The sequence below is a fragment of the Gavia stellata genome, chromosome 10 (assembly GCF_030936135.1).
Source record: "Gavia stellata isolate bGavSte3 chromosome 10, bGavSte3.hap2, whole genome shotgun sequence".
Classification (NCBI taxonomy): domain Eukaryota; kingdom Metazoa; phylum Chordata; class Aves; order Gaviiformes; family Gaviidae; genus Gavia; species Gavia stellata.
In genome coordinates this window covers 4,364,858-4,392,344 of record NC_082603.1, presented here as the reverse complement: position 1 = coordinate 4,392,344, position 27,487 = coordinate 4,364,858, and the positions used below count along the sequence as shown (strand labels likewise).

Genomic DNA, 27,487 nt, shown 5'->3' with positions numbered 1-27,487 from the left:
CGGAGGAATTCCACAGTTCTGTGCTGATCTGCTTGGGAGATTTATTAGCAGAGTAGGGTTTGTTGCTCAAACAGCTATTCTTTTCTCCTGTGGGGAAAAGGTTGGCTGGATCAAGCCAGTTAGCCATCTGTTCCAGCATTAGACCGTGTTGAAGTAGAGGCTTTCCTGAGGTTTCTCCCAGCCATGTTTTCTGTTGTCAGGGCTGTCCGTGACCTACCTCTGGCAGTTAAGCACCAGTATGTGTGCACAGGCCCTGCAGAGTCTGGTGAAATGAGGGGTAGGAGAGAAGTCCATCATGGGTAAGGGGGAACTGTCACCCTCTGGTGAAACATCCCTCTCTAGTGATTGCGTATCCACAGTCAGGACTGTGGGTTTTCCATTCACGTGTCACGTGCCCTTCTATTCTGGCAGTTGGGTGCCAGGCTTGGGTTCATTGGGACCCTTCTGAGAGTTGTGCTTGTGTGTAAGCTTTGCTTCTGTTGTTCTCCAGCCTTTTGAGACCTGCCTTGATAAGGGATCAGGGATGCCACTAATTACTCCCTCTCTCCCCAGACTCCCCAAACTTCTCTTTCAGCTATTGAGATTGTAAACAAATATGACCTATTAAATTATGCCAGTTGTCTGGAGTGGCCAGAGGTACAGGTACGAACAATGTGTCTGTATTTTTTTTTTTAATTAGTGAACTCACGTTAAAGTTGCGTTCAGCTCCCTTTTTCCAGTTCCGAGCCTGGGGTGGTGGAGTCTCCGTGTCCACATCTGCTTTTTAGTATAGATGGTATAGCTTCATGTTAGCTTCTGGTTCTAGATTTCCTCAGTTACTAAGGAACTCCTCTTTTCCTTAATGCTTGGTTAACAATCAGTGTTTCAAATAGACTGTTCAAATTGTTTCTGAATTGCAGAGGAGTCTGGGAAATTGTCGGTGGGTATTTTAATTTCAGTGTCGTAGAAAGGAAGCAATATGATTCAGCTCTTAAATTTTGAACGTCAAATGGTATTTCATAGCACAGCAATACATACACTAGATTTATCAAGCTGTGTACTGCTCTTTGCGGAAGGGTTTTTTGTGGAGTTCCAAGGTAATTTCTATTACAGGTTTGGTTTACAAAGAATGATTCTTGCTGGGATAATTGATACCAAGGTTTACTTAGAAATTTATGAAGGGGGTGGGGAGGGGGGAAGGCTTGGAAATGAATTTCTTGGATGTTTTAGACAGTTAGCTCAATCAAGTAACTTACAAGTATAAATGTTTGCCTTTGGGTTATGGTGATAACAATAGTAATGGGAATGATTTGGCTGTCTGCTGACAAGATGAGAAAAATTATTGATTTGCTATTAAAGAGGTCATTTGGGGGGGGAACCCCTGAATGACCTTGGCAGATCTAGTTGTGCAGTGGTGGTGTTAGGGTTAACCACATGCAGTGCCTTTTCCTCAGTACCACCCTGTCTGGGTAGTATTGATTTCTTATTGATTCCTTGTTGGCTGGTAAACAGTGACTGTGTGGCATTGTACCTTGTCTTTAGAAGACAAGTAATTTTTTTATTAGCTTTGGACTAAGCTTTAATGTTTTGTTGATGAAACCTGGCTAAAAGCTTAACTAGTAACTCTTCATTGTTTGCCTTGGCAAAATGATGTTAACTGTGAACAACATTGCACTAAATTCTGGAACAAAAGCCTGAGGCTTTTCAGAGCCTCTGTTTTAGCATTAGATTTTTGTTGCAGTTTTAAAATGCTTTGATTCTGAATTGCACGAGTCCTAACTTGAAGTTTCTCTCTTTGCTTTTACTTAGAATTGAGATTTTAATTTTGAGGTTGTTTTTTAAGCTAAGCTTTGATAAAAGGTTGCTGTTTTGCTTAGATGAGAACTTTCTGTTGGAACAGATACTAGTAAGGAAGTGCACACTCCATGGTACGAAGCCTAAGCCAATGGCGTGTGGGAAAGTGAAACTAACACATTTGGGTGACTGGAGTATTTCTTTGTTGTTGTTTTGATGTTTGATTTAGAAAAATCTGTTTGGTCGTAAATCGGTGTGACCTGCACTGTTTTTTGCTAACTTTGCTAGTGATAGAAAGTAAGCCAGTGATCAGAAATTTTTTTATTACCAATTTTCCTTTTGATAATGACCCTTTACATATCGCGTCATCTGTCTACTCCTATATTTCTCCTCACGTGCAGAGTTCTGCTTTTATTTATTTTTGCTTTGTCCCAAAGAGATGTCTTCTCTTCCATTCCCGTATAATTACTAACACTCGATCCTCTTAGCATTTTGATTCCAAAGTGCCAAGTAATAAAGACCTCCCAGGTTCTCCTCTATTGTAGTGTTTCAGTGTCATCTGTCAATGTGTTAAAAATTTTACCTTCTCTGTCAATATAATCTCTAGGTAGGCAATTAATGACATAAACCAGGGTTAGAAAAGGGTTCTTGAGAAACAGTTGTCACTCTCCCAGTCCAGAGTGACTTCTAGAAATTTTCTTCCTGCTTTTAAGGGACGGAGCTGCTTGGTGGGCAGACTGCGAGCAAGTTATCAATGCTGAATTATATCCAGTAACACATGGAGATTCCCAGGGTAACTGAGATGTGACCGGATAAGTCCATGTGATACCGTGCAGCTCTGTACAGAGAAGGTGGTGTAGTAGCAGTACGTAGTACTACCTAGTGCTGTGTGTGAGCTGTATTGCATGCAGCCGGTGTCTGAGTGTACCCTGAGCCGTTCATCCATTTCTTCTTGAGGCCACGTCAGCTTGCGTGTTTCCGCGGAGTCATTGTGTGCCAAGTCAGAGACCGCTGAACTCAAAAGAAAGCTTGCTTGTGATAGAGGTTTTGAATGAAGCCTTGTCTAAGCAAAATTATTTAAAGCTCTCAATGAATACTGTAAAAAAATTTGTTTTAGTTGAATAAGCACAACAGCCCTTCAAAAATCATCTTTTTTATTCAAATCGAGTTGATGTTAGTTGGCTCATTGGTAAAGAAAAAAGAGAACATAAAAACTAAAAGCTGATTGGTCTTATAGCTTCAATGAGATAGACAACTGTCTTGATTTTTTTTTATATATTGTTTTTAAGCTGCATAACAGCAGAAATGGTTTTAAGTTTTCCAGTGCCAGAGACTAGGTGGAATTAAAGCCAACCATGACTCAGTCCTCTATTTAATGTCAGGACTGCACTCCTAGTTCAGCTATACTTCTACAAGTGGTATTTACCTAGCACAAAGGATTTCACATGCCTGTTCCAATAGAGAATACTGACTTTCTATTTCTGTTTTCTTCTAGGTTATGTTTCACACTATGTGCTGACTGTCTGTACTTACAGAAGATATTTAAAAACAAACAGACTTTTTTCAAAGATTTTGATTCCAGTGGAATCTGTGCTTTAGATTTTTGTCTTGTCGATTAACTCCTGAAGCAATGCCTGTACAAGCTCCACAATGGACGGATTTTCTCTCCTGCCCAATTTGCACACAGACTTTCGACGAAACAATCCGGAAGCCCATCAGCTTGGGTTGTGGCCACACCGTCTGCAAGATGTGCCTCAACAAGCTCCACCGTAAGGCATGCCCTTTTGACCAGACCACTATCAATACAGATATTGAACTCCTTCCTGTGAACTCAGCCTTGCTGCAACTAGTGGGTGCTCAGGTATCAGTGTGCTTTTTTTTTTTTTTTAATTAAAAAAAACCCTGGTTTTATGTTGGTTTCCTTCTTTCTTTTTAGGACAACAAGTCATGAATAAAGAATATGACTGTGTTAATGGTGTGTAGGGTAGACAGCTACCTTTTTGTAGACTGCCTCTGACAAATACAGGTTTTAGACCTTTGACATGCTGTAGTAGAGGTGCTTGGAACAACAGTTCAAATCTTTATTCTACCGGTTGCTGGCTGTGATTTTGCGTTACATCTAATTTAGTGTAACCATGGGTTGTCACCAGAACGGGTTGGTTCTGTTCCCGTCCTTCTTCCCTAACTCGTATCTAGCCACGCTCTGCCAAAAGGACGAACTGGATCAGTGAGTTTGTCTGGTGGGAAGCCATTCTTCTGTGGTAGGTTACTTGCTTTACCGTAGTCACCCTACAGACTTGTGATCAGTTGTCCCGAAAGCAGGAGGGGAGAGTAAGGCAAGTGGGACAGACACCTCTGGTAGCAGCCTTTAATACTGCCTTACATTTAATTTGAAACTGTGCTCTGGAAATGCAACTTTCTGAGCTGACACGTTAATCTAAATCCATATAGGTGAATGGGGGAGCCTGCCCGAGACTCCCCTTTCTGCTGGAATGAGTACTAGTGAGATCAGCTGAACCGGTGATCTGATGGAGATGAGTACTCCAGTGGCACTAGTACTGATGGCAGCCCCAGGAAAGGGGCAGGGATGTGTGGAAAGTAGGATCGCCCTGTTCAGTTGCAGCACAGACTTAAATTGGTGTAAGCCTATCATGGTTAGATCACTGGTAGTTTCCTGTGACCCATACCTCCTGAGGCTGGACAGGATTGTGGAATTGGGGTGAGGAGGGACAATCATGTCCAACTTATGGTGAGGAACAAAAATGTAGATGGGAATGCAGGTATCACAGAGGGGTTATTGTTTTCCTTTGTTCTGCTGCTGTGTCTGGGCTCAGCAGAGTTGGAGGCAGCAGAAAATTCAATGAGATCTATAGTTCAGGGAAAAGGGAAGAGCTGTGTTTTGGAGAAACTTCAAACGATGTGGAAGAGAGAAGGATGCTCTTAGGGATGTGGTTATTAGTTACTGGGACCTAGAGATCCAGACATGCTTTCGCCACTTCTTTTTTTCATTTGGTTTATCAGGTAATACAGCTAGTTTGTTGTTCTTCTGCAGTGTATGGCATAGAAATTACATCAGAGGTTTTAAAATTGGGTTGTGTTTCTGGCTGCGCTAAGTGACTCATCCTGCTCTGCAGGAGAGGGCAATGAGACTGTGTGCTTCCATTTCTGCGATATGTGTATGCCACCATCTTTGAAGAGCTTCCAAGGAGTGTGAAATCTGTGGGTGATGCCATAAATATATATTGTAATTCTCGTTTTCCCTTATATCTTCTTCCTTCCTCTCTGGAATTTCTAGAATAGTTTCAGCTGTATCTGAATGTCCACATTTATGATAAATGACTTTTTCCTCCTGCCTTATTTTGGTTGTTCTGTGTGCATTTGTTAAGCTTTGTGAGAAGCTATGTCATAGCTTTAACTTGATCTTTGCCTGAATTAAAATTTCCATAAAAACAAGATCATCTGGAATGGGATGGAAAATCACCCTGCCTCTGTTAGAGGTAATTGAGAATTTTATTCTGGTTTTGCTAGTTAGCCAACCAGAGTTTCCTCATCCGTACGTGCGTGCGGTATGAAGAGGGAAGAGTGGCTTTATGGTAGTATTGTATTGGTCTTGAGAGCACTCTGAACTCTAGGTTCTGACTTCGAACTAATGACATAATTTAAGTGCTCCTTTTTATATCTTAAATTTTATGTGATCAAGATTCATAGGACCTTGTTCCATGGTGAGCTTAAAGCTGCAAGTGCCCCCAAAAGAGACAGTATTCCCTTCCCCTTTATTTGACAGTCATTTCTGAATGTATGCTCCTCGCTGCATTCTGATACCTAAACAGTAATCTTAGCTGGGTTTTTATTACTGACAAACTTTCCCCTTAAGAGAAATTTGCAGCACCTCCCCCCAGCTCCTAATTTCAGTGAGCATGTGAATGAAATCAGCATTTGGTGTAACTCGCCCTCCTTTCTCTTCTTTCCTTTTCCTTTCCTAGCACCTGTTGTAGTGTTTACCAGACTATGGAGTGCTAGAAAATAAGTACACTACTTTGCTGTGAAGGACAGGGAAACAGTTGCTATTTTCCATTAGGCCGTTTTTCATCATCTTATAGAAAAAGGCTTGGTTAAGCACACACACAAAAAAAGGAGTACTTTAGAGAAACTACAGTAATTTTTAACTCTGTCCTGTTAAGAAGGTGCGCTCTCTTTAGTACGTATCAATAAAAATGATCTGTAAGCAGCAAGCCAGCTTACCGAGCACGAGTAGTATAAACAACTTTAATGAAACAAAGCCCATTTTCTTGTTCCACTTCTTGGTTTAGTTTCAGGAGGGGGTGTGTGTCATTAATGTCCCCTAATCTCCAGCAAACCACTGTACACCTTAACCCGAGTCCATGGAGACGTGTAATACTTGATTTTTAAATTATAAATCCCAAAAAACAGGTTTCATTTTAGAAGGAAATATAGTACAACACAATTAAAGCTTTTATTTGGGAGGGGGGGAAGAACAGTTTGTTCTTTTCCCTTTGGGGAGGCTTCTGAGAAGTTCACACGTTTATAACTGTTAAGTGCTTTTTTGCTGGAGGCAGGGGAGGGGACCAGGCATTTGAAGAAACAAATCTATTCTGCTGTAACTGGCAGCAATGATAGGATTCCAGGGCAAGGCTGGCTTTCACGGTTGGCTTTCACGCAGGCACAATGGGTGAAATAAGCAGGACTGTACTTCTGGGGAAAATGTACTAAATTTGTCATGCAGGCACCCGAGGAAGCAGTAACCTATTTCTCCGACTATAGCATTATCTCTATGGTTTTGTCACTTTAATGGTGAAAAGAGTTGGTTTCTTACTTGAATTACAGGCAGTTTCTTAGTTTTCCCTCTCCCCACCCCTTTCCAAAAATGAAACCTGTTGCCCAGGTTATAGCCACCCTTGATGTGAAAATTAACTGTTGCAGAGACTCAAATTTCTGCTGCCCCACCGTAGCACGGTACACATCAACAGTGGTTACAGAGCCTATTCTGGAAGGCAGTGGTCAGGCGATTCAGCCCACGTATAGATAAGTACAGCTGCATAAGATGATGGTAGTGAGAAGGGATTGCAAGGGGAAGATGAGAATTATTATTCCTCGGGGAGCTGGAAATAGCTGAGCGCCTAAGCAGGAGCTAAGCGTATTGTGAGGGAAGGGAGGCACAATGGTCTCGAACACAAATCAAAAAAGCATTAATGGGATACCTTGCTTTTTAAATGTCTTGGGTAAAGAAATCCCTTAAGCTAGTTTCTATGGGAATGAGGTTTTGAATTTTAACTCTTCAAGCATCCATATTACTCACTGTATGCAACTATTTTAAATGCTCACCAGGCCAGTGTTTTGAAGGTGCATAATCATGGATCTGTCATCTAATCTCTTCCCTCCTGTTTTTTAACACACGAAACAGCAATGTGCACGTTCCAAACAGGTGACATTAAGTGGCAAAAATTCCTGTGGTGCTTTAATTTTTTTCATAGTCTGCTGCTGGACACGATAAATACAACTGTAGTCATTAGGCAATGGAATTGTGTATGTGGCGAGAGAACGGGTGGAGCAATCTTAACTCACAGCCCTTTCAAAAGGGGAAGATTACAATGGCAGAGATATTAGCGGCACGTTTGATAATGTTGTATTGTAACTTTTGGTGAACTGAAGTGCCACAAAAGAGGAATTATCTGTGAAGAAGTTGTCCTTAGTGCAAACTCTTGAGGAACTGAAGACAGTAGGTTTTGGGGTTGGTTTGGTTTTTTGGGGTGGTTTTTGTTTGTTTGTTTTTTGGGGTGGGGTTTTTTTTTGTTGTTGGTTTTTTTTGGCAGGAAGCAAATTATCCATTTGTGGGGGTGGTGGTGGGGAACAGTTTCCAAACCAGATGAAAAGGGGTTTGGTCTGCTTAACATGTTCTCATTCTGTGCAATTAGATGTCTAATAGTAATTAGTGACAACTCAAGCTGACATCCTTCATCAAGTTAAACTTAAATCACCAATTCAAAATCACTGCCTGGTATGAGATGATGCCTTAGCATTTTTTTCCGGTCCCCTTCCTCATGCCGTCATAACCTGCCTCTTCCCACAGCCACAAGTAGTGATGCTGATGGGCAGCATTCCATTGCTGGGATACTTGCAGTCATTGCCAAGGCAGATGCATGCAAAACGATCACAAATTTGGAGTAATTAAACATCTGAGATTATTTTTCCTGTCTTGTTCTAGTCCCCCTTGGGAGGTGTTTATTATATTATGTAAATATATTTGCAGTGAAAACTGTGATAAGGGTGTGGTGTCTGAGAGTCGAATATTGAACGAGGATGAAAATAATGAACTCACTCTGCAGGGCATCTATTTTTGAGGCTCTCGAGAGGCGTCGTTAACAAAAGTGACCGTAGGGTCCTGCATACTATTGAAAGAATATTTTGCAAAGGGGAAGTGAAAATGCTTTGGGGTTGAATTATTTCTCAGTTGTCCCTCAGCAATTCCATGACAAAGACAAAATTAAAATTCAGATCTCCTGTGACTTTTATGAATCATGTCTCTACCATTTTTCTTTTGGTAGATGTTGTTCTTCTAATCTTTCTAACCCTAAAATACTAAAAAAAATTTGGAAGGTGCATATAATAGAACCAGCAAAAGGGCAAATAATTTGTAAGTTTTACTGTGAGATGCATCCCATGAGCGAAGATGAGTGAAGCGTGTGTGGAAAAATACAGTCTCTTCTCCTGAAGACTTGTGAAACCACTAAATAAGCATCTTGTTTTATTGTTCAGTACTACACTTGCTCCAGCTTAAGATGAAAGTTAAACTCTAATCTTCCGGGCTCATTTTGCAAACAGTACAGTTGTGCAAGGCTTTTAGATTTTTGCACTGAAGCTTCCCTTGCAAAGAGGAGAAAGGGGAATGATATGCAGATACGCGGTGTTGAATAGCTTGATTAACTCTTGGAAGTTTTTCTATGCCAGCTTTTTCCTGGGGGAGGGGGGAGCTTTCTGTTAGTTGCCTAGACAGTCCTTGTGTCTCGCTGGTGGAGTTGTGCTGTGTATGGCATTCCAAACTGCTGCTGTGAATGTGCGCTAAACCTACCTTAATTCAAGATAGAAATCCAGGGCTGAACACAGCTTCCTGTCCCACGTCTGTTCCAAGCCCTCTTTGTCTGCTGCGTGTTGCGACGCTGTGGTTGTATTTGAGGTTGTTGCCAGTGCCAGATTGAATGCTTGCAAAAGTAAATAGGAATTTGCACAAAATATATTACAGCAGTAAATAGGGCAGAGACTGTGTAGTCTCTGTCTCGGCACAAATGTATGAGATGCACGTTGTTTGATCAATAAGCCAGTTCTGCTTGTATAACTTCCCAGACAGAAGCAGACTGCTAAAATGGCAGTGGCTTTGAAAAGGAGGTGGAGTATTCTGCTAACATGAAAGCAAATACTGAAGGTGTTCAATATTAATTTGTCCCAAGAAACCAGTCCAGCTAAGGCTGTTGCTCTTGCAACAGTTACGGCTGACCACTGTAAGATACAGTTGCAAAATCTCCTTTTGCCGAAAGCTTTCTTGCTTACAGGGGAAAGGAAAAAAAAAAAAACCACAAAAACAACGCCAACTAAAAATAAAAAACAAAACACTCCAAACAAACACCACCCCATCTTCGAAATTAAAGCAAAACCAAAAAACCCCAAAACTTCACAAGTTATCTGCAGTCTGTGAAAAGCATCCAGGCTAACCTTGTGATTAAACTTGGTTTTGGTTTTCCCTTTAATAGAAGTAAAAGGGGAGGTGTCTGATCCAGGCTATCTTGATGATGTTAATCTTGGGGTGGTATCAGCTCTCTTAATTGCGGTTTGTATGTTGCACTCGGAGACTTTTTTTGTCACCTACTGCAAAAGCAAGAGTTACGCAGCTAGTAGCTTTTTATTTTGCAAAGTGTGTCAAATGAGCAACTCGGTACGCACAGTTGTCTAATTCTGTAGGAGACGTGTGATAGGATTGAAACGGATTACTTTCTGTTAGAATTGATAGGAAAGCTCCTGTCCACGTTGGTGGTGACAACCCTGTATGTATGTGTGTATATATATTTTTTAGATATATGTATTGACTGCTTTTATTTGCTGCTGCTATCATAATGCAACTCTTCACTTGGCTGCCTTGCACATGAAGGTTAGCGGGTTTGTAGCTGTCTTTAACTCAAGCATTAAAGGCTTGTGCTTTTAGATTGAGGGCCTGGGTTGGTCCCTGTAAGCAGCTATTTGGGATTAGCATGCTGTTATTGCCAGTGGGATAGTGGTTGACTTGGAAATAGAAATTGAAGTCTGAGATCTGTTTGCACTTCAATAGTATGTGCAAAAAGTGCTTGTGTTCAGTCTTCTGAGAAATTCCAGTTCTCTACACTATCATATATTGAGTTGATTACTGAATAGTGATGTTGAGAAACATTGGGGGGTGCAGTATAGCACTGTATTAAATTTGTTTAAAGCTTTAAGAATTTAATTGGAGGAAAACAAAATTATAAATTGGGGGGAGGGGTGGTCCAACATTCCTTTGAAAAATCCTGATTTCTGGTGAATGCCTGTATGAAGAAATAAATGCCACAACAAAAAACCAAAACCATCCAAACAAACAAAAAAACAACCAAAAAACCACAAAACCAAAAAAAACCCAAGAATGTAACTGGCCTCTGTTGTCAGATTAATAATTGCAGCTTGTGTTCATATGCATTGTGTAGGATAACTTGGTCTTGCTGCTTGATAATTGGGTCTAGTCAGAATATGTTCCAAGGGTGTCCTAGTATATTTGCTGCTAAGTCTTTCTCCCACTAATCCAAGTAGCTCTGATCACTTATCCCTGGATGAGTTTAGAGCTGTGAGGCCCTGGATATGAATCTGTACTTACCCGCGAACCAGGTTTCGTCTGATTTGTTCTGATTTTTTTGACCAGCCAGCTTTGGGGATGTCTCAGTATGTGTGTTATTTCAGCCAAAGTTTTATAGTTATAAGAAATGCCATGTTTCTCATGTAATATTTTTTTATCCTGGAATAAGCCTGCTGCTTCTAGTTCCTGTCAGCCACTAAATAAGTCTACTAACCATAAATTCTTTACATTTTTTTGTTTTCATTTTCACTGGTTTCTTTTCTATGCTATTTGTTCATTAAATAAGCTGAAAAAATGCTTACTAATACAGAGAAAAAAAAACACAGAAGGGGAACAAAACAGGAAATGTTTGATATTAACAAGTTTGATGTGGTGTTTGTAAGCATGACTGCCACTTACTTATGCATAGTCATTGTAGATGTACATGTCCTCTCTTTCCAGGTTCCTGAGCAGCAGCCAATTACTTTATGTAGTGGAGCTGAAGATACCAAGCATTATGAGGAGGGCAAGAAATGTGTGGAAGAATTAGCATTGTATCTCAAACCACTCAGCAGCGCGAGAGGTAGTTCTTGCATTGTTTCCTTTTGAAAATAAGAGCTGGAAACAAATCACATGCAAAACAAACTAACTAAATGACTAGTTAGTCTGTCTGAAAAATGGATATAAACCTAGTTTAAAAACAAATTGAAACAAATTTGCTCAGCATTAAGGTTATCTCTTCACGGGGAGGCGGCGGGATTTAAAGGCGTTACGTCAAAAATAATGCTGAGAAAAGGCTGAGGTATTAGGCAAAAGGCTGAGGTATTAGGCTGAGGTATTTTGCTGCGGTATAGTAAGTTGAGCTGAACTTTGTAAGTTGAGTTGACTTCTGCAGACTAAGTAAAAATAGATAATTCTGCTTCTTTTTTTTTTCCTTTGAGTTCTGCTTTGCTTTGAGATTACTGTAGTAAGGGAGGTTGTTTGTAGAGGAGGAATAAACTGAGACAAGAAAGTTACTGGGTATAGGATATGTAAGAGAAATAAGTAATACTCTGTTTATACAAGAGCTGGGTCAATCTGAGTAATTCTAATTTAGAAAAACTGCACTGGGTTTAAAAGTGTGGGTTTTATCTATATTACATATGGTGGACTTGAAAAATCTGTCAACCCAAATAGTAGAGGTGAACATCATGGGCATCAGATTTTCAAAAATGAATTTTTGCAAAAGGCCTCTCAAGTTTTCCCAACTAGTACAGTGTGATAGCAGTATCGCTCTGAGTAGCTCGGTGAACAAGCTCTGTGCTGTAGAACAAACTCAGTATGGCAGCCGTATGTCTAGCGAGTCACTTGTTCCTTTAACCTGGTTTCCGTGGCTCCCAGCACATTTGTGAATCACAGTTTTTGCACAGAATTAATCATCACCCAGGCAGTTTTGAACTCCCATATAAGTTCAGTTTGGCTAGGCCAAAGCAATGGAGATATCAGATACAGGTAAGAAACTTCTTATGAAAACTTTGACAAATGGTTAAAGAAGGTAGTGATCCCTGAAGCCCATGAATAAGGGAAGGACTGCAGTATGATCCTACCCTTGAGGAGTCACCTGGGAATCCGGATGGGAGGGTGCAAGACAGACTTCCAACATGGGGAGAGAATTCATTAGAGGTTCCACCTTCTTAGAGAGCCAAATCAGTCAATCACAAGACTTAAACCTGTGGGAAAGCTGACTCTGAGGAACTGTTTGCTTTTAATGCTGAGTAAAACAACCTGAGAAAAATGAACTTCTGAGATGCCTTCTCTAGTGTTCTGTTTAACAAAGTGGACATCAGGAGAACTAGGTTTGCACTTCTACTGTACAGTGGTTGAAGAAGAGGCACAAGAAGAGGAGATATGAGGTAGTTCAATTTTTTTCTGCTTCATTTTGTTTTGAAGGTGTTGGTCTTAACAGTACTACTCAGAGCGTGCTAAGTCGTCCCATGCAAAGGAAACTTGTGACACTAGTTCACTGCCAGCTAGTGGAGGAAGAAGGGCGGATCAGAGCCATGCGTGCAGCGCGGTCACTTGGTGAAAGAACAGTCACAGAGCTCATTCTTCAGCATCAAAATCCTCAGCAGCTCTCTTCTAACCTCTGGGCTGCAGTGAGAGCCAGAGGGTGCCAGTTCCTTGGACCAGGTAGGTAACATCACAGTACTACTTCTGTACTAGAAACAATTCAGAATTGAGGAGGATTGATAAATGGGTGTCAGGTTGCCTGAGTGATTTTATTAGGCAGTGGCTTGATTTCTTAATAGTAGGTCTTCAAAATTAATGATACCTCTGTTAGGCTGCTGTCATGGACTTTCTTGCATTTTTAGTGCTTTTGCAACTCTTCTATAAAATTCAGAACGATGTATGTCCTTTTGCTCTTGTGATAAGATAAAATAGGAAGTAGTTTCTCACTTGCCATTCTTTGAAGAAGTAAGAACCTTCTAGAAAATACAAGGTTACTAGAGGTGACTGGACATGGCTTCTTTTCCTTCTCTAGGATAATAAACATACAAAACAGTTGTGGGGAGAGATTTGTTACATTTGGGATGTGTGTCTCTGCATTTTTAAATAGTTACATACTTAGCATTCTATGAAAAGGAATGTAATTTCTAAAGCAATCAATTTTGCTTAAAAAAAATTAACGAAGTCTCATTACTGAAAATGTAGACTTCACTTGTTGAGGACCAACAAAAATAATGCCTTGAAATCTGAAGCCAGTTTCTTAAAGAAGAAAATAAATAAGCTTTTCCCCACTGAAACAAATGGAGGAAGACTAACTTTGGGGTGCTACCTTTTGCACCACTGCAGGGAACAGAGAGGCTTGTTACCTAGCAAAGTATGCGGTGCTACAGCACCTGATGTGCTTGTGTGGGCAATAATTGCTCTCTTACCTGCATGGGAACCAACCTTGCCCTTCCTCAGCCTGTCAGCTTTTTCTGCTGGGATAGGTGTGGGATGTAGATAATACACTTTGTAAACTCTTGTATTGATAATCGAGAGACGTATAGACAGGAGCAAAGAAGTCTTCCTATCATCCGATAGGCAAAATAGAACAAATAATAATAATAAAAAAATTAAGTTCTATTGCTCCAGTCACAGTCTGGGAATTTGGAAGTGTTCCTTCCCTCTTTTCCCTCCCTTCTTGCTCAGCTCCCTTTCCTGTCTGTGGGTTTGTGTGCTTTGGGGGGATTTGTAGCTGGTCTCCCACTTGTAGGGAAACAAGAAACTGTGCAGAAATCTTCCTTGGTCTTCTCTCATCTTTTGTCTCTCTCTTCACATTTTCTTCCCCTCAGCAATGCAAGAGGAGGCTTTAAAGCTAGTTCTACTGGCTCTGGAAGACGGATCTGCTTTGTCACGGAAGGTCTTGGTTCTCTTTGTGGTTCAGAGGCTGGAGCCGCGATTTCCTCAGGCTTCTAAAACTAGCATTGGGCACGTTGTCCAGCTGCTTTACAGAGCCTCGTGCTTCAAGGTACAAAGATGATTCTGCTTGGAGATTTCATAATGTGGGAAAACATTTCTTCATTTAACAAAAAGATTCCTCGGTTTAAAATTAATTTTAATACACATCCACAACTTCTGAAAACTATTGTTTTTCCTGTCAATTTTCATTCTCCTGTAACATGAAATGTGTCTAAAAACATGTGTAGTTATAGAAAGTATTCCTCATTAAGTCCCACACATGTTTGGAGAGTTCTTTGTTGTACAGCTATGATGGCAATGTAGGCTGAAATTGCAACTTCAAGTTGTAAATCTAAGTTCTGACTCTGTCCAGGTTTAATAGATGCACGGTAATTAAACCTGTATGTAAGCCAGCATAACTTACCTCCTTAGAAGAGGCTTAAAGCTGGAAAATCCCCAGTTCTGTTACTTGAGTAACAGAGTGTGGTTGTGGTTAGAAACACAGAAATATGAGGCTCTTGAGTATCAGAGTTGTATAAAGAGAAGTTAAGCTGCTTGTCGGACTTTACAGTATTTAATGATCCATTCATTCCCAGGTGCTCAACTTAAATGTCATTCACTTGGGCTAAATGAGGAGAAAAATGCTTTGTTGCTGCTAATTTTACCCCCAAACAAAATTCTGCAATACAGACAAAATATTTTGGTTGGAGGAGTAAGGTGTGGATGCTATAAAGTTGTTTAGGAAGTCAGAGTCTGAGCAAACTATGTTTGGTATCCGTTTCATAGTAGTTCCAGTTTATGAAGAGTGTGTTATTTCAGAGGGATCTAGTGTTCACTCCGTAGTGTCATAGTTCAGTTTAGTTTGGGAGGAAAAACTTAGTTGCTGACTGAAGATTTCACTTGCCTTGGACTTTACATAATCTCTAGCTTATCCTGCTTAATTGCATTTGGCTCATTTCTCCCCACTAGGTGACAAAACGAGATGAGGATTCCTCCCTGATGCAGCTGAAAGAGGAATTTCGGACTTACGAAGCTCTGAGAAGGGAACATGATTCCCAGATAGTTCAAATTGCTATGGAAGCAGGTTTACGCATTGCACCAGATCAGTGGTCCTCACTGTTATATGGAGACCAATCTCACAAATCCCATATGCAGTCTATCATTGACAAGGTAAAGCCACCTAAAATCAGCCCAGTCTATCTTGTTTGCAACTGTAGCATGTTTAAATGCTTGTAATGTGAATTTACAAATTGTGCCCACCTGTACTCACCTTACCCTTAATCATTTGCCCTGTTATTTCAAAACCCATTGTGGCCTAAATAATTAGAATGTATATTTGTAACCTAATGAATCTTGCTCCTTCTGCCATCTCTTTCTACTTTACCTGTTTCTGCAGATGGGAAGCCACAAAGGTTAGCTGCACAGCTGGGATGTGTCCTTTCCGAACAGCTAATAAATGGCAATGTAATAACAGAGGTTAATGGTTCATGTTTCCAGGCAGGAAGTTAGTGCATAAGCTGAAAGAAAGTCAGACCTGTAGTCTATAGCTGAAGTAAGAAAGAGAGGTGGAAGCACATTCCTTAATAACTTGACCTCTGGAAATGCCCAGATCTCTTTTTGTTTAGAGGGAACATAGGATAAAATGGCTTTTAAATTAGGGGACTCGCATATAGGTGCCTAACTTGGGTGGGAAGAACTGAACCTTGTTGAATGGTTACAAAAGCTGTGAAACCATTTCTCTGGCTGCTGTGCAGGAGGATTAGCTTCAAGATTGATCTGCTGTGTATTTATGCATTTGCCCACCTTCTCAGGTGTCCTGCCAGACATCTCCTGAAGGATCTAGGTAGAATTAATGGATTTTAAATACTGAAATTGTGCGATGTTAGTAAATGGAACGTTGCTAGCTGTCTTTGTCCTTCAACCACCTTGCTCTTTATTATCTGCTGTACTCAGGTTAAAGCACGGTACAAACCTATTGGTTTGGGGATTGGAAATACTAGGTTCTTCAGAAATCGAAATTAAATGGTTTCTAATATTCTTTTTTTTTCCTGGGTGCCAGCACCACAGAGAAAAGGGATAGGTTACGTTGCTAGAAATAATACCAACCTTTGTTTTGTCTATTTAGAGCTGTATTTTTGCTTGCAGTGTCAAAGAATTGTGCATTGTTACTGTCGGAGAAGGAATTTAATAGAAGGTGCTGAAATGAGCTTGTGCAAAAAACATTTTACTCCAGTTCTGGAAGACAGCTCTTGTGAGCTTGTGGAGTAACCTTTAGAAACCATGAGGATTGCTTTGCCTGTAGAAAGTTAACTATTATAATTTTTTTAAGTTGCAGACCCCAGCCTCGTTTGCACAGAGTGTTCAAGAATTAACTATTGCTCTTCAGAGGACTGGAGATCCAGCTAACCTGAATCGTCTTCGACCTCACCTAGAGCTCCTGGCAAATATTGATCCCAGTCCGGGTAAGTCTTACAGTTTAGTTAGGGGAGCTGTAAACTTACAGTTTAGTTAGGGGAGCTTAACGCTGTTGAAGGATTGAAAGCCATTCATCAAGTGGTATTCAAGTGGTATCATTGAGTGGTATTCATAACCAGCCTGGGAACAGCAGTAATCTGTGTGAGGAACTGAACTATTCTGAAGCTAAAATAGATTCAAAAGTAATGGCAGGAATAATTTCACCACTTCTCTAAAGAGAGCTTCCTCATTTGGCAGCACTGGGTGGGCATGGATGAGGGTGTTGAACACATATAATCCTTTGAGGTTACATGGTGTATATGCTTGATATTGGGCAATGTTAACTGGGGGGAGTGGCAGCAGTCTTAGCTTCCTCCTTTTCCCTTTTTTAGTATACATGCTGCTATTTGAAACCAGATTTGCAAAGCGACAGGAGGATTGATAGAACCACTGTGCTTAATGCAGAGCCTTAGCTGTCACTCTGAGATACTTGCTCTGGTAAAGAACTGGAGAGAAAAAGATAACTTGTTTACAAACGAGGGGAAGTCTTCAAGAAAACACATACCAGATTAAGAGACTTCCATTAATTTATCGAAAAATTATATGTCTCTTTCTTTGTTCTAGAAATTCTCTTGTGTCAGTTTTTGATCTGACATCTCTAGCCTGCAGACATTGCACTTGGAAGACTCTCTTAGAGGCAGCTTGAAATCATAAGGCATCTTCTGTGTAAACCATTTTGGATTCTGAAGTAGAATTTTGATAGACTGAGTAGACAGAAGCCTGGCAAAAATCAGTCTAGACGAGAAAGATTTGTTATCCTAGGGAATTTAGTATTTTTCTTGTTAATATGTAATTCTGCGAAGGTGTGAAAGACAGTTTGGGAAGGGGGGATTAGTTGGAAAGAATATAACTGGGAAATAAAATCTAAGCTGTTGACAGAGGAGAGAAAGGTGGAAATTGTTGAAAAAGTCAGCAGCACTGTGAGGATGGACCGCCTGAGGGAGAAGGGAAGGGACAGAATGGAGAGTGCTGTGCCTGAAGTTGTATTTTATACCTGTTAGTATTAGTAAAATCAATATTAATACCAAAATAGTGTGACGGCCTAAACTATGACTTGAGGAGTTGAAAAGTTGTAGTTCTTAGTTTCCGTTTGTTCAAATAAACGTGCCTTTCAAATGAGGACGAGTTGTACTTTACAGTTAAAGGAGATGTGGTGCTTTCTTCCCAAATCTTCACAGAATCACTACGGTTGGAAAAGACCTGTAAGATCATCAAGTCCAACCTGAAAAGAAGAAGAGAAAAAAAAAAAAAAAAAAAAAAAAAACCACCACACAAACAACCCACGCAAGCCAACCACCACACAACAACAACAAGGCACAACACACCAAAAACCAACCCACCCAACACCACACAGCACCATGTCCATCAAGCTACATCCCACAATGCCACATCCACACGCTCCTTGAATACCTCCAGGGAGGGTGACTCTACCACCTCCCTGGGCAGCCTATTCCAATGTTTCACTACTCTCTCGGTAAACACTGTAAAAAGTCAGGGATGAAACTGTGTGTACTTGTTAGCCAAAGACTGATAGGGAAAGTAGAATCACTAATAGCCTCACTCAGTTTCAGTAGGTGAGTCTGATCTTGATGTTTCTGTTCTGTGCTGTTGAGTTGCTTCCCTGCCGTTCTATAAGTACACTGAAGTTCCTCTGGAAGAATTTAGTCCTTGTGAGTGGAATAGAAAGATCTTGAAAGGCACTTAGTGAAATGCTTTGAGGTCCTATGTTTTGCAGCAGAGTATGTAGGCACGCAGTGGGAATGTCATCTGCTGGAACAGTTTAAACGATTGGCTAGAAAGAGCAAGTGCCCCTATAGAATTAAGACTGTACAATTTATTCGCACTGCTGTAAGTTAGATTGTGGTCTGAAGCATAGATTTGCCTTGTGCCATTTTTCCATGTGAGAGGCATCTATTTCTGTTGCTGTTCAGTGACTCTGCCTGCATGATCTAGGCCGATGATGATGGTGTTTATACAGAGTGATTTTATCTACAGGAGTCTGAGTGCAAAGAGGGATTTTCAGCCTGATTTTTTTTTTTTTTCATTATGTGCAGAGTTTGTACAATGCATTTACTCTGGAGTTCTTGTGTGATATGAAAGTTTTGGTAAAAGAAAATAATTTGACATGCTAATGACAATCTTGCTGGCTCGTTTGGTATTTTGTGTGGCTCAATCTTGAGCCTATAGATAGATAGATCCACTCTTCAAGCAGTACATATCCCTGAATTAAGGTGCTGAACGCTTTTTATCTAATGACACATGTTTCTGACAAAATCTTTTTGGTTGTCTAGTGAAGTTTTGTGATACTGATGGTTTCTTTGTACCTGGTTTTGGAAAAATCCTTCTGACTTTTCTTTTTACATTCTTTGTTTGCTGTCAATGCAATAGATGCTCCACCTCCAACATGGGAACAACTGGAAAATGGACTAGTTGCTGTGAGGACTGTGGTTCATGGCTTAGTTGATTATATCCAGAATCACAGCAAGAAGGGAACAGATCAGCAACAGGTAAAAGCTAAATCATATAGGAAATACCTCTAAATTTTGACTGTATCCCATAGTAGAGGTTTACTAATGTCATCTGGAGAGATTTGATTTGACAGGAAGCTGATAAAAAATATTGCTGCTGCATTGTATTTATCAAAAAAAAAAAAAAAGAAAGGAAAAAACCGAAAACACCACCACCCCGCCTCCCATACCTGTTGCATTAATTTGCACAGCTCGCTAGGATGAAAAGAAAGCAGTCTGATCCAGCTGCAGGCTTAGGGAAATGAGTAAACAACCCTCCTGTTGAGAGGGTGGGGAAGAGAAGCTGGGGTGCCTACTACTGTGATCTGTGGGAATTTTCTTGGGTTTGTTTTCATGTGTCACATTTCAGCCAGATGACTCTGTTAATGAAATTATTCTTACACCTGTGCTTAATAGTCTGTAAGATTTGGGAAGACTTAAGGTGCAATCCAAGTTCCTGAAGCAAAATTTTTTGTTTCAGAAATGAAATTATGTTGCCAAAAATATATATATTAGCTTATCTCATAGTTATCTTATCACATGTTCCTTTGATCTCATTTTGTTGTATAGTTAAGTTGATATAAATGCTAGCTGCTGCTGAAAGACAGAGCTGCCTATCACACATTCCCACTCCCTCCCTTGCTTTGGCACTCATCTTCTTGGAGAGCTAGTTCGGGGAGCTGAACTAGTACAAAGATTATCTCTGCCAAAAAAAAAAAAAAAGGAAAATCAGAGTGAATTATTTCTGCTGTTTTACCTTTTTGCATTCACTGGGATGCCTAATGAGCACTGTTAGCAGCAAGAGGAAAAGCAGTAGGAATACACAAGTGGAAATCGGGGTTGGAAAAACAGTGGGGGTTTTTGTTCTGGTGAGACCATCGCCTAGACCTGGTACATGCCGTGCTGCTTGGAAGGGAAGCCAAAGCCTCCCAAGTGGGAAAGGGGACATCTGAGTACTGGGCAGAGTTTTGCTGGCTGGCAGCAGTGCCCAGCAGAGGGCTGTGCAGTGTATGTACACCCTTCCTAAATCCTGTGTTCACTACAGTAAATGGCAAAAAAAACCCCCAAACAAACAGTTTGCAGATGGCTTCTTCAGGATTGACATCTTTTGGCTGAGTTTTTCAGAAAGCAAGAGTTTACTTTTACAGACCTTTCCCTTGGTGGGAACTCTGGTAGGATATTTCTGTCTTTGATTTAATTCTGCCATAAAAACTGTAGGAACTTAAATGTCTTTGAGACCACCTCTGGCCTTCTGTCAGAATTTATTTAGAGAGACTGGCGAATGGGCGTACGTGCAGACAGCAAGATTGCAGTAAGTCGTTGTTTCTTGGGAAACGTAAAAATACAGAAGACAACCCATGCCCTGCTGATCTGTGTAGGCGTAAGATTGCATCCTCAACTATTGACAGAAATAATTGTCAGAGATAGTTAAGAGATTTTTAGTCCAAAGGGGGGGATAAAAGGGAACTTGATGAAATTTAACTCTCATAGAGATCAAAGGGATACTCGGGTGCCATTTTGAGCTAACAGAAAGCAAGGGGAAAGTAACTGACTAAATTGTATTTGGCAATTTCTGATTAAGTATGGTTATTTTTTTCAGCCTATATCAGTTTTGTCTACTTAACTGTTTCCTGAAACGTACATCTGTGTTCCAATCAAGCTCCAGTAAGGAATTTGAATAAAAATGTTTTAAAAACCTGATAGTGACTTAGTTGTCAAAATATCTGCTCTTGAATCTGTTAGTTCTGTTGAAGAACCAAACACAGATCCTGCTCCAGTCATTTATTTCACATTAGGTAGTTCTGGAACGTTTAAATTGAAGGAATTACCAACAGTCAAATACCAGGCCTTTACTAAGAGGATATGTTCAGCTCTTTAAGTGCACTTATTTTCAGGTATCTCACCTGGTTTCTTTAACCTTGTCAGCCTCCTCAGCACAGCAAGTACAAGACATACATGTGCCGAGACATGAAACAGAGAGGAGGATGCCCCCGAGGGGCCAGCTGCACCTTTGCACATTCACAAGAGGAGCTAGAAAAGTAAGTGTACCTCTTACAGTAGAAATCAGTCCAATCTTTGTTTCATTTTATCCATAAGAGTTACTTATCATATCTAGGACTGGGGAGAGGAGGCATAACTTGTCTGTTACATTAAGAAGAAATAATGTGAAAAAACTTGTAACAGTTATCTCTTAGGTTTTGGAACTGTTTGTTCTTAAATATAGAATATTTTGCTTTGTTCAGCAGTAACGTAGCTCAAAGTTTGATGTTTACACAAGTGTTATTTGAGATCTTGAAGGTGGGCTGTTTTTCTTATTTCTTGATTGTGACTAAACATGCTGTTTGACTGCATCCATTATGGACATTTATTTGTGTGTATTTCTCATCTTGCCTTTATATTCAGGTATGAGAAGTAGGTTGCTGGCAGTTTTCCAGATGTAGGGGTTCTTTTGTTCTGCTGTGCTGCTTGGGCTATCCAGAGAGCTAAAAACAACCATCGCAAGTTTTCTTTCTGCAGCAGTTATTCTTTGAAACTCTTGGACAGATTGCACATGCAGTAACCTAAAAGTGGTCGAAGCTGTTGCTGAAGAGTTAAAAAATGGTGGTCGTATGAAGTCTGCAGTAAATAAGTTACATTAATTACAGATTTAGAGGGGGGGCACCCAGCTATCCAAGAGCAAGCTGCTGCTGTTCTGAAGGTTGTTTTACTTCTTTTTTTAAAAGTAAAATGGATTATTTAAGAGTTAAAAGAAATAAATACAGGGTATTTTATGCAGTATATATAGCTTCTTAATTGTTTTTTCGGGCTAAAATCATTCACTTATTTCAAGAAAATGCACTTTTTTTTTAGTCAGAAGAAAACTCCAAGGATTTGGAAATGGTATGCAGTCTGTCTTTTTTTTTTTGTCCTTAAAAATCTAAAACTTGAAGCATGAATATGGCAGTTCATTGGCTGTATAGCCAACACGCAGTGCATAGGCAAAACAGGAAGAAAAAAAAAGAGCGGAGCACGTGGTGTTAGAATGACAAAGAGAGTTATTCACATGAACAGAGAATAGGACTTTGATACTTGTGTTCTGCAGAAACAGTTGGGGGTTTTCCCCTTCTGTCATGGTGTTAAGAAAATGGAGATTGGTAGTGCTGGTTTGGATAGTTAACAAAGGTGGTGAGTCAGTATTAGTGCCTCTGAACTAGATGTATGTATCAAGAAGGACTGTTGGTTAGCTTTGCAGGGGGAAGAGGCCTATTTTATCTAGACTGGCTTGTATGCCTTAGTAATAATGTTGTCATTGGGGTGAAGTGAATGCCTGTTCTGTTTCAGGTTGCAGCAGTTTCTGTAGGTGGTTGGGGAACTTGTGGATTCCGATTCTTCCTTGTACCTTTTATCTTCGCTTAATTCCTTTGAGTAGATATTGCATTAGTGTCCCTCCTTTTAAAAATGTTTAGTATGAATTGTATGCATTGCAGTTGCTATGTAGTTCCTGTATCTCTATATATAGTTTTAAGTTCATAGGAAGGTTATGAGGAAGTATGTGGTAATGCCTTAGATAGCAAGTTATAATCCAGACTTGCTTAAACAGCAGCTGATTCTCCTCTTGGCAAGGCACAAAGATCCAGTATGCATAGGCAGGTATTAAACTTTTCTGGATTATTTTTGTGTCCTGCACGTGTGGAGACTGCAAAAAAGATTAATGAAATTGCTCAGAAAAATCCAGAGGGCAGCACTATGCAACTTTAATCCTTTCTAAGTATTTTGTCAAGGAGGGTGCTATATAAACTCTTCCTGTCACCTTTGATTGAATGGGTGTCTGTACACAGGCGCCTGTTTCTCGTGAGCATTTTGTTGTGTTCTAGATGAATGGCAGGGATGGCCAGTCCTCCTCAACTTGCAAGTAGTGTGCAAGCCTTCAGAGAGTCAGGAGCCATCAGACACTGCAGAGACCTGATGGGAGTCAGATGTCCAGAAGTAATTGGCAGGGAGAACATGGCAGTGGTTTCCCAACCTCCTGCTGCTGCTTCGTAGGGAGAAACTGGTTTGGGTATTGAGCGGGATGCCAAACTAAAGCTGTGAGTTCAGCCTGGGGAGCTCAGTTCTGCTCGCCTCCATGCGTCCAGCTGACTTTCATGGCTGATGTGAGATGCCAGAACGACTTCTGAGCAGCATATGTTTAGAAAGCTGTAGTCTGTCCCTACTCAAGTGCTTCTGCTGTGGTGATAGCCTGGTTTGTTTACTCCCTTTCAATGCATTCTGAATGATGCCCACTGTCAACACTATGTAGCTTGAATTTATAGTTCGATTATGTGGGTAAAGATTAATCCAGCCAGGAAAAAGGGGTGTTGATGGAGAATTGGGAAGGTGGCTAGAAGATAGTCAATGAACTCTTACAGGTGAACAGCTCAAATCTATATAGCAAGATCACACTTTGTCTGATTCTATATTCAGTCACATCTGAAAAACAAAACAGCAACAAAAACAAAACAAAAAAAACTTTTTGCTTCCGTTGCGTTGCTGTTAATGCTGTGCATGTGGGCAAACAAATATTATCTGAAGATTGAGTAATAGACTATTTTCTTATTTTCTCCAATAATGTGTGTACCTTTCTAGTTGTGTTACCATCTCATTTTGCTTGTTAGCTAGGATGTGAATGTGAAGTTTTCAACAGGGTTGAAGCCAACTTGCATAGGAAATGGCCTCTTATTCCACAGTATAAGCAGCGGGAACACTCAGACCTACAAATATGCCCTCCCACTTGCATTCTGGCATCTAAGCTAATGGCAGGATGTTTAGTGGAGGACCTTCACCTCTGGAATTTGCTCTCTTGGTTGGTCTAATACCATCAGTCTGCTGATATTCGTGGAACATTAGTTAAAAGGCTCATGTTTGTTCAGACTTATCAGAAGCAGTTAGATTTTTGGAATTACAGTGTGTTCATAGAGTTTCTCTGCAATCAATTTCTCAAACAACGCAAATGGTGTAAGCTACATATTGGTATAGGAACAGAAATGGCAACAAACTGTGCCTTAAAAGATACCATGTGGCAATAAAGGCTTGACTTGGCTTATTGTTGGACAAAAATGGTGCAAAAGGGAATCTGTTTATCTTTTGTCACTTTAATTTTTCGCTATTAGTTTGTTCTCTGAATAAAATAGACTTGAATAGCCTGTGATTCTTATTCTGAAGCTTCTGTCACTATAGGTAGTATTTTGTGATGTTTGGTTTTCTTCTGTACAGTTGAAATGCGTATATGTACAGGAAATAAGATTTTAAACTTGCTGTATGAAGTTTAGCTATGAATTCTTGGTGTACTTGTCATTAAAAATCCATCCTTGTTCTTCTGATTGAAACTGCTATTAACAGTTCAAATAGCAGTGACGTTGTGGTCAAACAGGTATTTGTAATAAATTTCTCACAAGCCCTTAGGAAACTAGAATTAAAATTTGAAGCTTTCAGTAGCATCGGTGTTTGAAAAATCTTGAAAATGCAGCTCCTTTTAGTTTTTTGTTTTAATTTTTTATGTGTGGTTTCTTCTTCTGAAGATTCCGTAAAATGAACAAGCGTCTGGTTCCCAGAAGACCCCTGAGTGCCTCCCTGGGCCAGCTGAATGAGGTGGGCCTGCCTTCAGGAGCTATCCTCTCAGAGGAAGGGGGAGTGGACTTGCCCAATAGGAAAACTTCTGCTCTGCCAAATGGAATTGTGTCAACAGGCAGCACCGTGACGCAACTTATTTCTCGAGGGACTGACTCCGGTTACGAAACTGCTTTGAAGCCAGGGAAGATGGACCATCTGAGTAGCAGTGCCCCTGGATCCCCTCCTGACTTGTACGGGTCTTCCTAACTGTTGTTCAAAGTGTCATATGTGTAAATATGCAGTAGAAACAAAGTAAACCCATTCTCTAGGAAAAAAACAGAACAGGTTGTTTGGTTGGTTTTGTGGGGTTTTTTTAAGGTGATTAAAGAGTTAGAGTAGAAAAGTAAAGCTAAAACTCTAAACTGCTTTACTTCCCTGTTTGCTTATATTATAACTGGAGAAAATTATGTAAGCCTTCGGAAGGTGCAATACAAATTTTAAAGTACAGTGTGCTATATCAGGCCTTAATGAGCAGTGCCATCTTTCTACTTTTTAGGATGGAATCTGTCCCCAAGAGCTCTATTTCTGCCTTACCAGTGAACCCTCACCCTGTGCCCACTCGGGCACCAACAGATCTGCCTTCGGTGTCTGTCACCAAGCAGTTGCAAATGGTACCACGAGGGTCTCAGTTGTATAATACACAGCAAGCAGATATGTTTTATCAAGATCCTAGAGGAGCTGCCCCACCATTTGAGCCAGCACCCTACCAACAAGGTAAGTTTGAGACCAAGGTCTCTATCTCTCATCTTCATACTGATCTTATTCTTTCTTCCTACTCTGGTGTTTGCTTAAGACCTTGAGCTGGAGTTTTCTTGCGTAGCACGTGGACTATAGGCAATAATGTGGTGATAATAAATAATAAAATGGAAATTGGCAGGCTTTTTATGTCTTGACGGAGGACTTTAATGCAAGTGAAAACGGATGTTTGTATCCATCCAGTGTAGCAAACCCTTCTTTCTTCACTTCTTCCCAACTTGACTACATCAAGGGTCTGGCAAATCTTTAATTCAATTTGACTTGGGGGAAATGGAAATAAAGCTGACCCAGCAGAGTGGTTCCATGCTTCAGGGGCAAAAAGTACTTACGTCCTTAATGACGAGTGTATGAGCATTTCAGAAATGTCTGCACATGCGTGCAATGGGTAGAGACGAGTGGAATTAGAGAAGGGCTGGGCACAAAAAAGAAAACATCATAGAAAAGGAAATAAGAGGTAAAGTTCTAAGTACTAAGAGACCAAGTGGAGAAAGGTAATATTGAAGGGGATTAAAAAGAAAAGGTATGGCTATATGTAAAGACAGGGAATGATTCTTATGCGACGTAAGATTGGAGAGAGAAATGACATAAAGTGAAGTTAATATGAAAGAAAAACAAGGAATGAAAAACCGAAAGAAGTGGAAAGAAGAAGAAAAAGCCCTAGAAAGGAAAGGGACAGGAACCATTTTTAAGAAAGTTGCAGAGCATTTTGAATTAAAAAAAAAAAAGCTTGATTATTATGTGCAGTAAGATCTGAGTTGTCCACAAAATTTGATGCACATGTTGATGTGCATATATTCATGCGTAGTTTTAAATTATCCAGACATCCCAGATAAATTACTAAAATCTTCAGGTAACTAGGAGGCGTGATCTTAGAAGTCTTTGGTGATTCACAGTACTGAAATTTCTTCTACTGTTCAAGAAGTTGAATAAATCTTCAGGCAACTTCAAATTCTAATTAATCTAAGTTTATTTCACAGGCCCTGGCTCTGATATGTTGGGATAAATTTAATTTTAGTTGCGTGGATAAAGATGTACAGGCTAATCTTCAGCTTACTTTTTAGGTCTTGTGTAGCTAAAAGCATTCATATCAACCTGCAGAGGCATTTCTATTTGGTATGCTAGCAGGACTTCTGTGGCATCTCTGATGAGCTCAGTCTCATCACCTCTTCTCCAGCTACTGTAACCTTTACCCCTTGCTTGTATCTTATTTAGATAATTAAACTGTGTCACTTAAGCTTTGGATCAACTTTTCCTTTTCCAGGTTTTTTGTGGTTAATTTTTGAGTCGAAATACCAGTTAGACAGTGGGGGCAAACAACAAATGTGACTTAATTTATACCATTCTCTTCATGATACTTGTAGACTGGAGTATTTGAAACAGTTTGGTTTTGTGGGCAATTATGATAATCACTTTCTGTATCTTGTTTGTGTTTTTTTCCTCTTGCTTTATTTCAGGAGTTTACTATCCCACTCAGTCCATGTCTCGCTTTGTCCGACCTCCTCCATCAGCTCCTGAACCTGGTCCGCCTTATTTAGACCATTACCCACCCTATCTTCAGGATCGTGTGGTGAGCCCACAGTACACGCAGCCGCAGCAGTATCCTCCTATGGGACAACCCATATACCCACCGCACTACGACAGCCGTCGCGTATATCCCCCTGTCCAGCCGTATCAGCGAGAGGAGATTGTCCGAGGAAGCCCTGTACCCATTGAAATTCCACAAGCAGCTGTACCTTCCTACGTACCTGAATCCAGAGACAGATACCAGCAAACAGAGGGTTATTGCCCAGTGGCTCCACATCTCTCTCAGATCAGACCTTCATGCCACAGGGTATGGATTTTATCTTGTGTCTTTGTAGTTGTTAGAGAGAATACTAACTACTTGAGTAGCTGGATGTTGTTGCAGTAAAGTGGTGGGTTTTGTGAGGAATTAGAAGTTTGAACTTTAAGAAGGGGTACGTCGACGAAGCTGATCAAAAACTGGAAGGCAGTTTTTGCCAGAGGTCAACTTCGCAATTGTAATGTTGTTGATATGTAA

The 27,487-nt window shown here is 40.3% G+C and overlaps 1 protein-coding gene across 3 annotated transcripts in view; it reads left to right on the top strand.

Moving 5' to 3' along the window:
* The first annotated feature begins 3,294 nt into the window (after positions 1–3,294).
* RC3H1 (ring finger and CCCH-type domains 1) overlaps positions 3,295–27,487 on the top strand; it is a 55,311-nt gene continuing 31,118 nt past the window's right edge. For all 3 annotated transcript variants that reach the window (XM_059821682.1, XM_059821681.1, XM_059821680.1), the window contains exons 1-11: positions 3,295–3,634; positions 11,084–11,204; positions 12,551–12,790; positions 13,939–14,114; positions 15,014–15,214; positions 16,374–16,506; positions 18,947–19,065; positions 20,992–21,104; positions 24,603–24,884; positions 25,190–25,407; positions 26,904–27,280. In XM_059821682.1, coding sequence (XP_059677665.1) covers positions 3,404–3,634; positions 11,084–11,204; positions 12,551–12,790; positions 13,939–14,114; positions 15,014–15,214; positions 16,374–16,506; positions 18,947–19,065; positions 20,992–21,104; positions 24,603–24,884; positions 25,190–25,407; positions 26,904–27,280 — 2,211 coding nt within the window. In that variant the 5' untranslated portion in view covers positions 3,295–3,403. The remainder of the gene's footprint in view (positions 3,635–11,083; positions 11,205–12,550; positions 12,791–13,938; positions 14,115–15,013; positions 15,215–16,373; positions 16,507–18,946; positions 19,066–20,991; positions 21,105–24,602; positions 24,885–25,189; positions 25,408–26,903; positions 27,281–27,487) is intronic.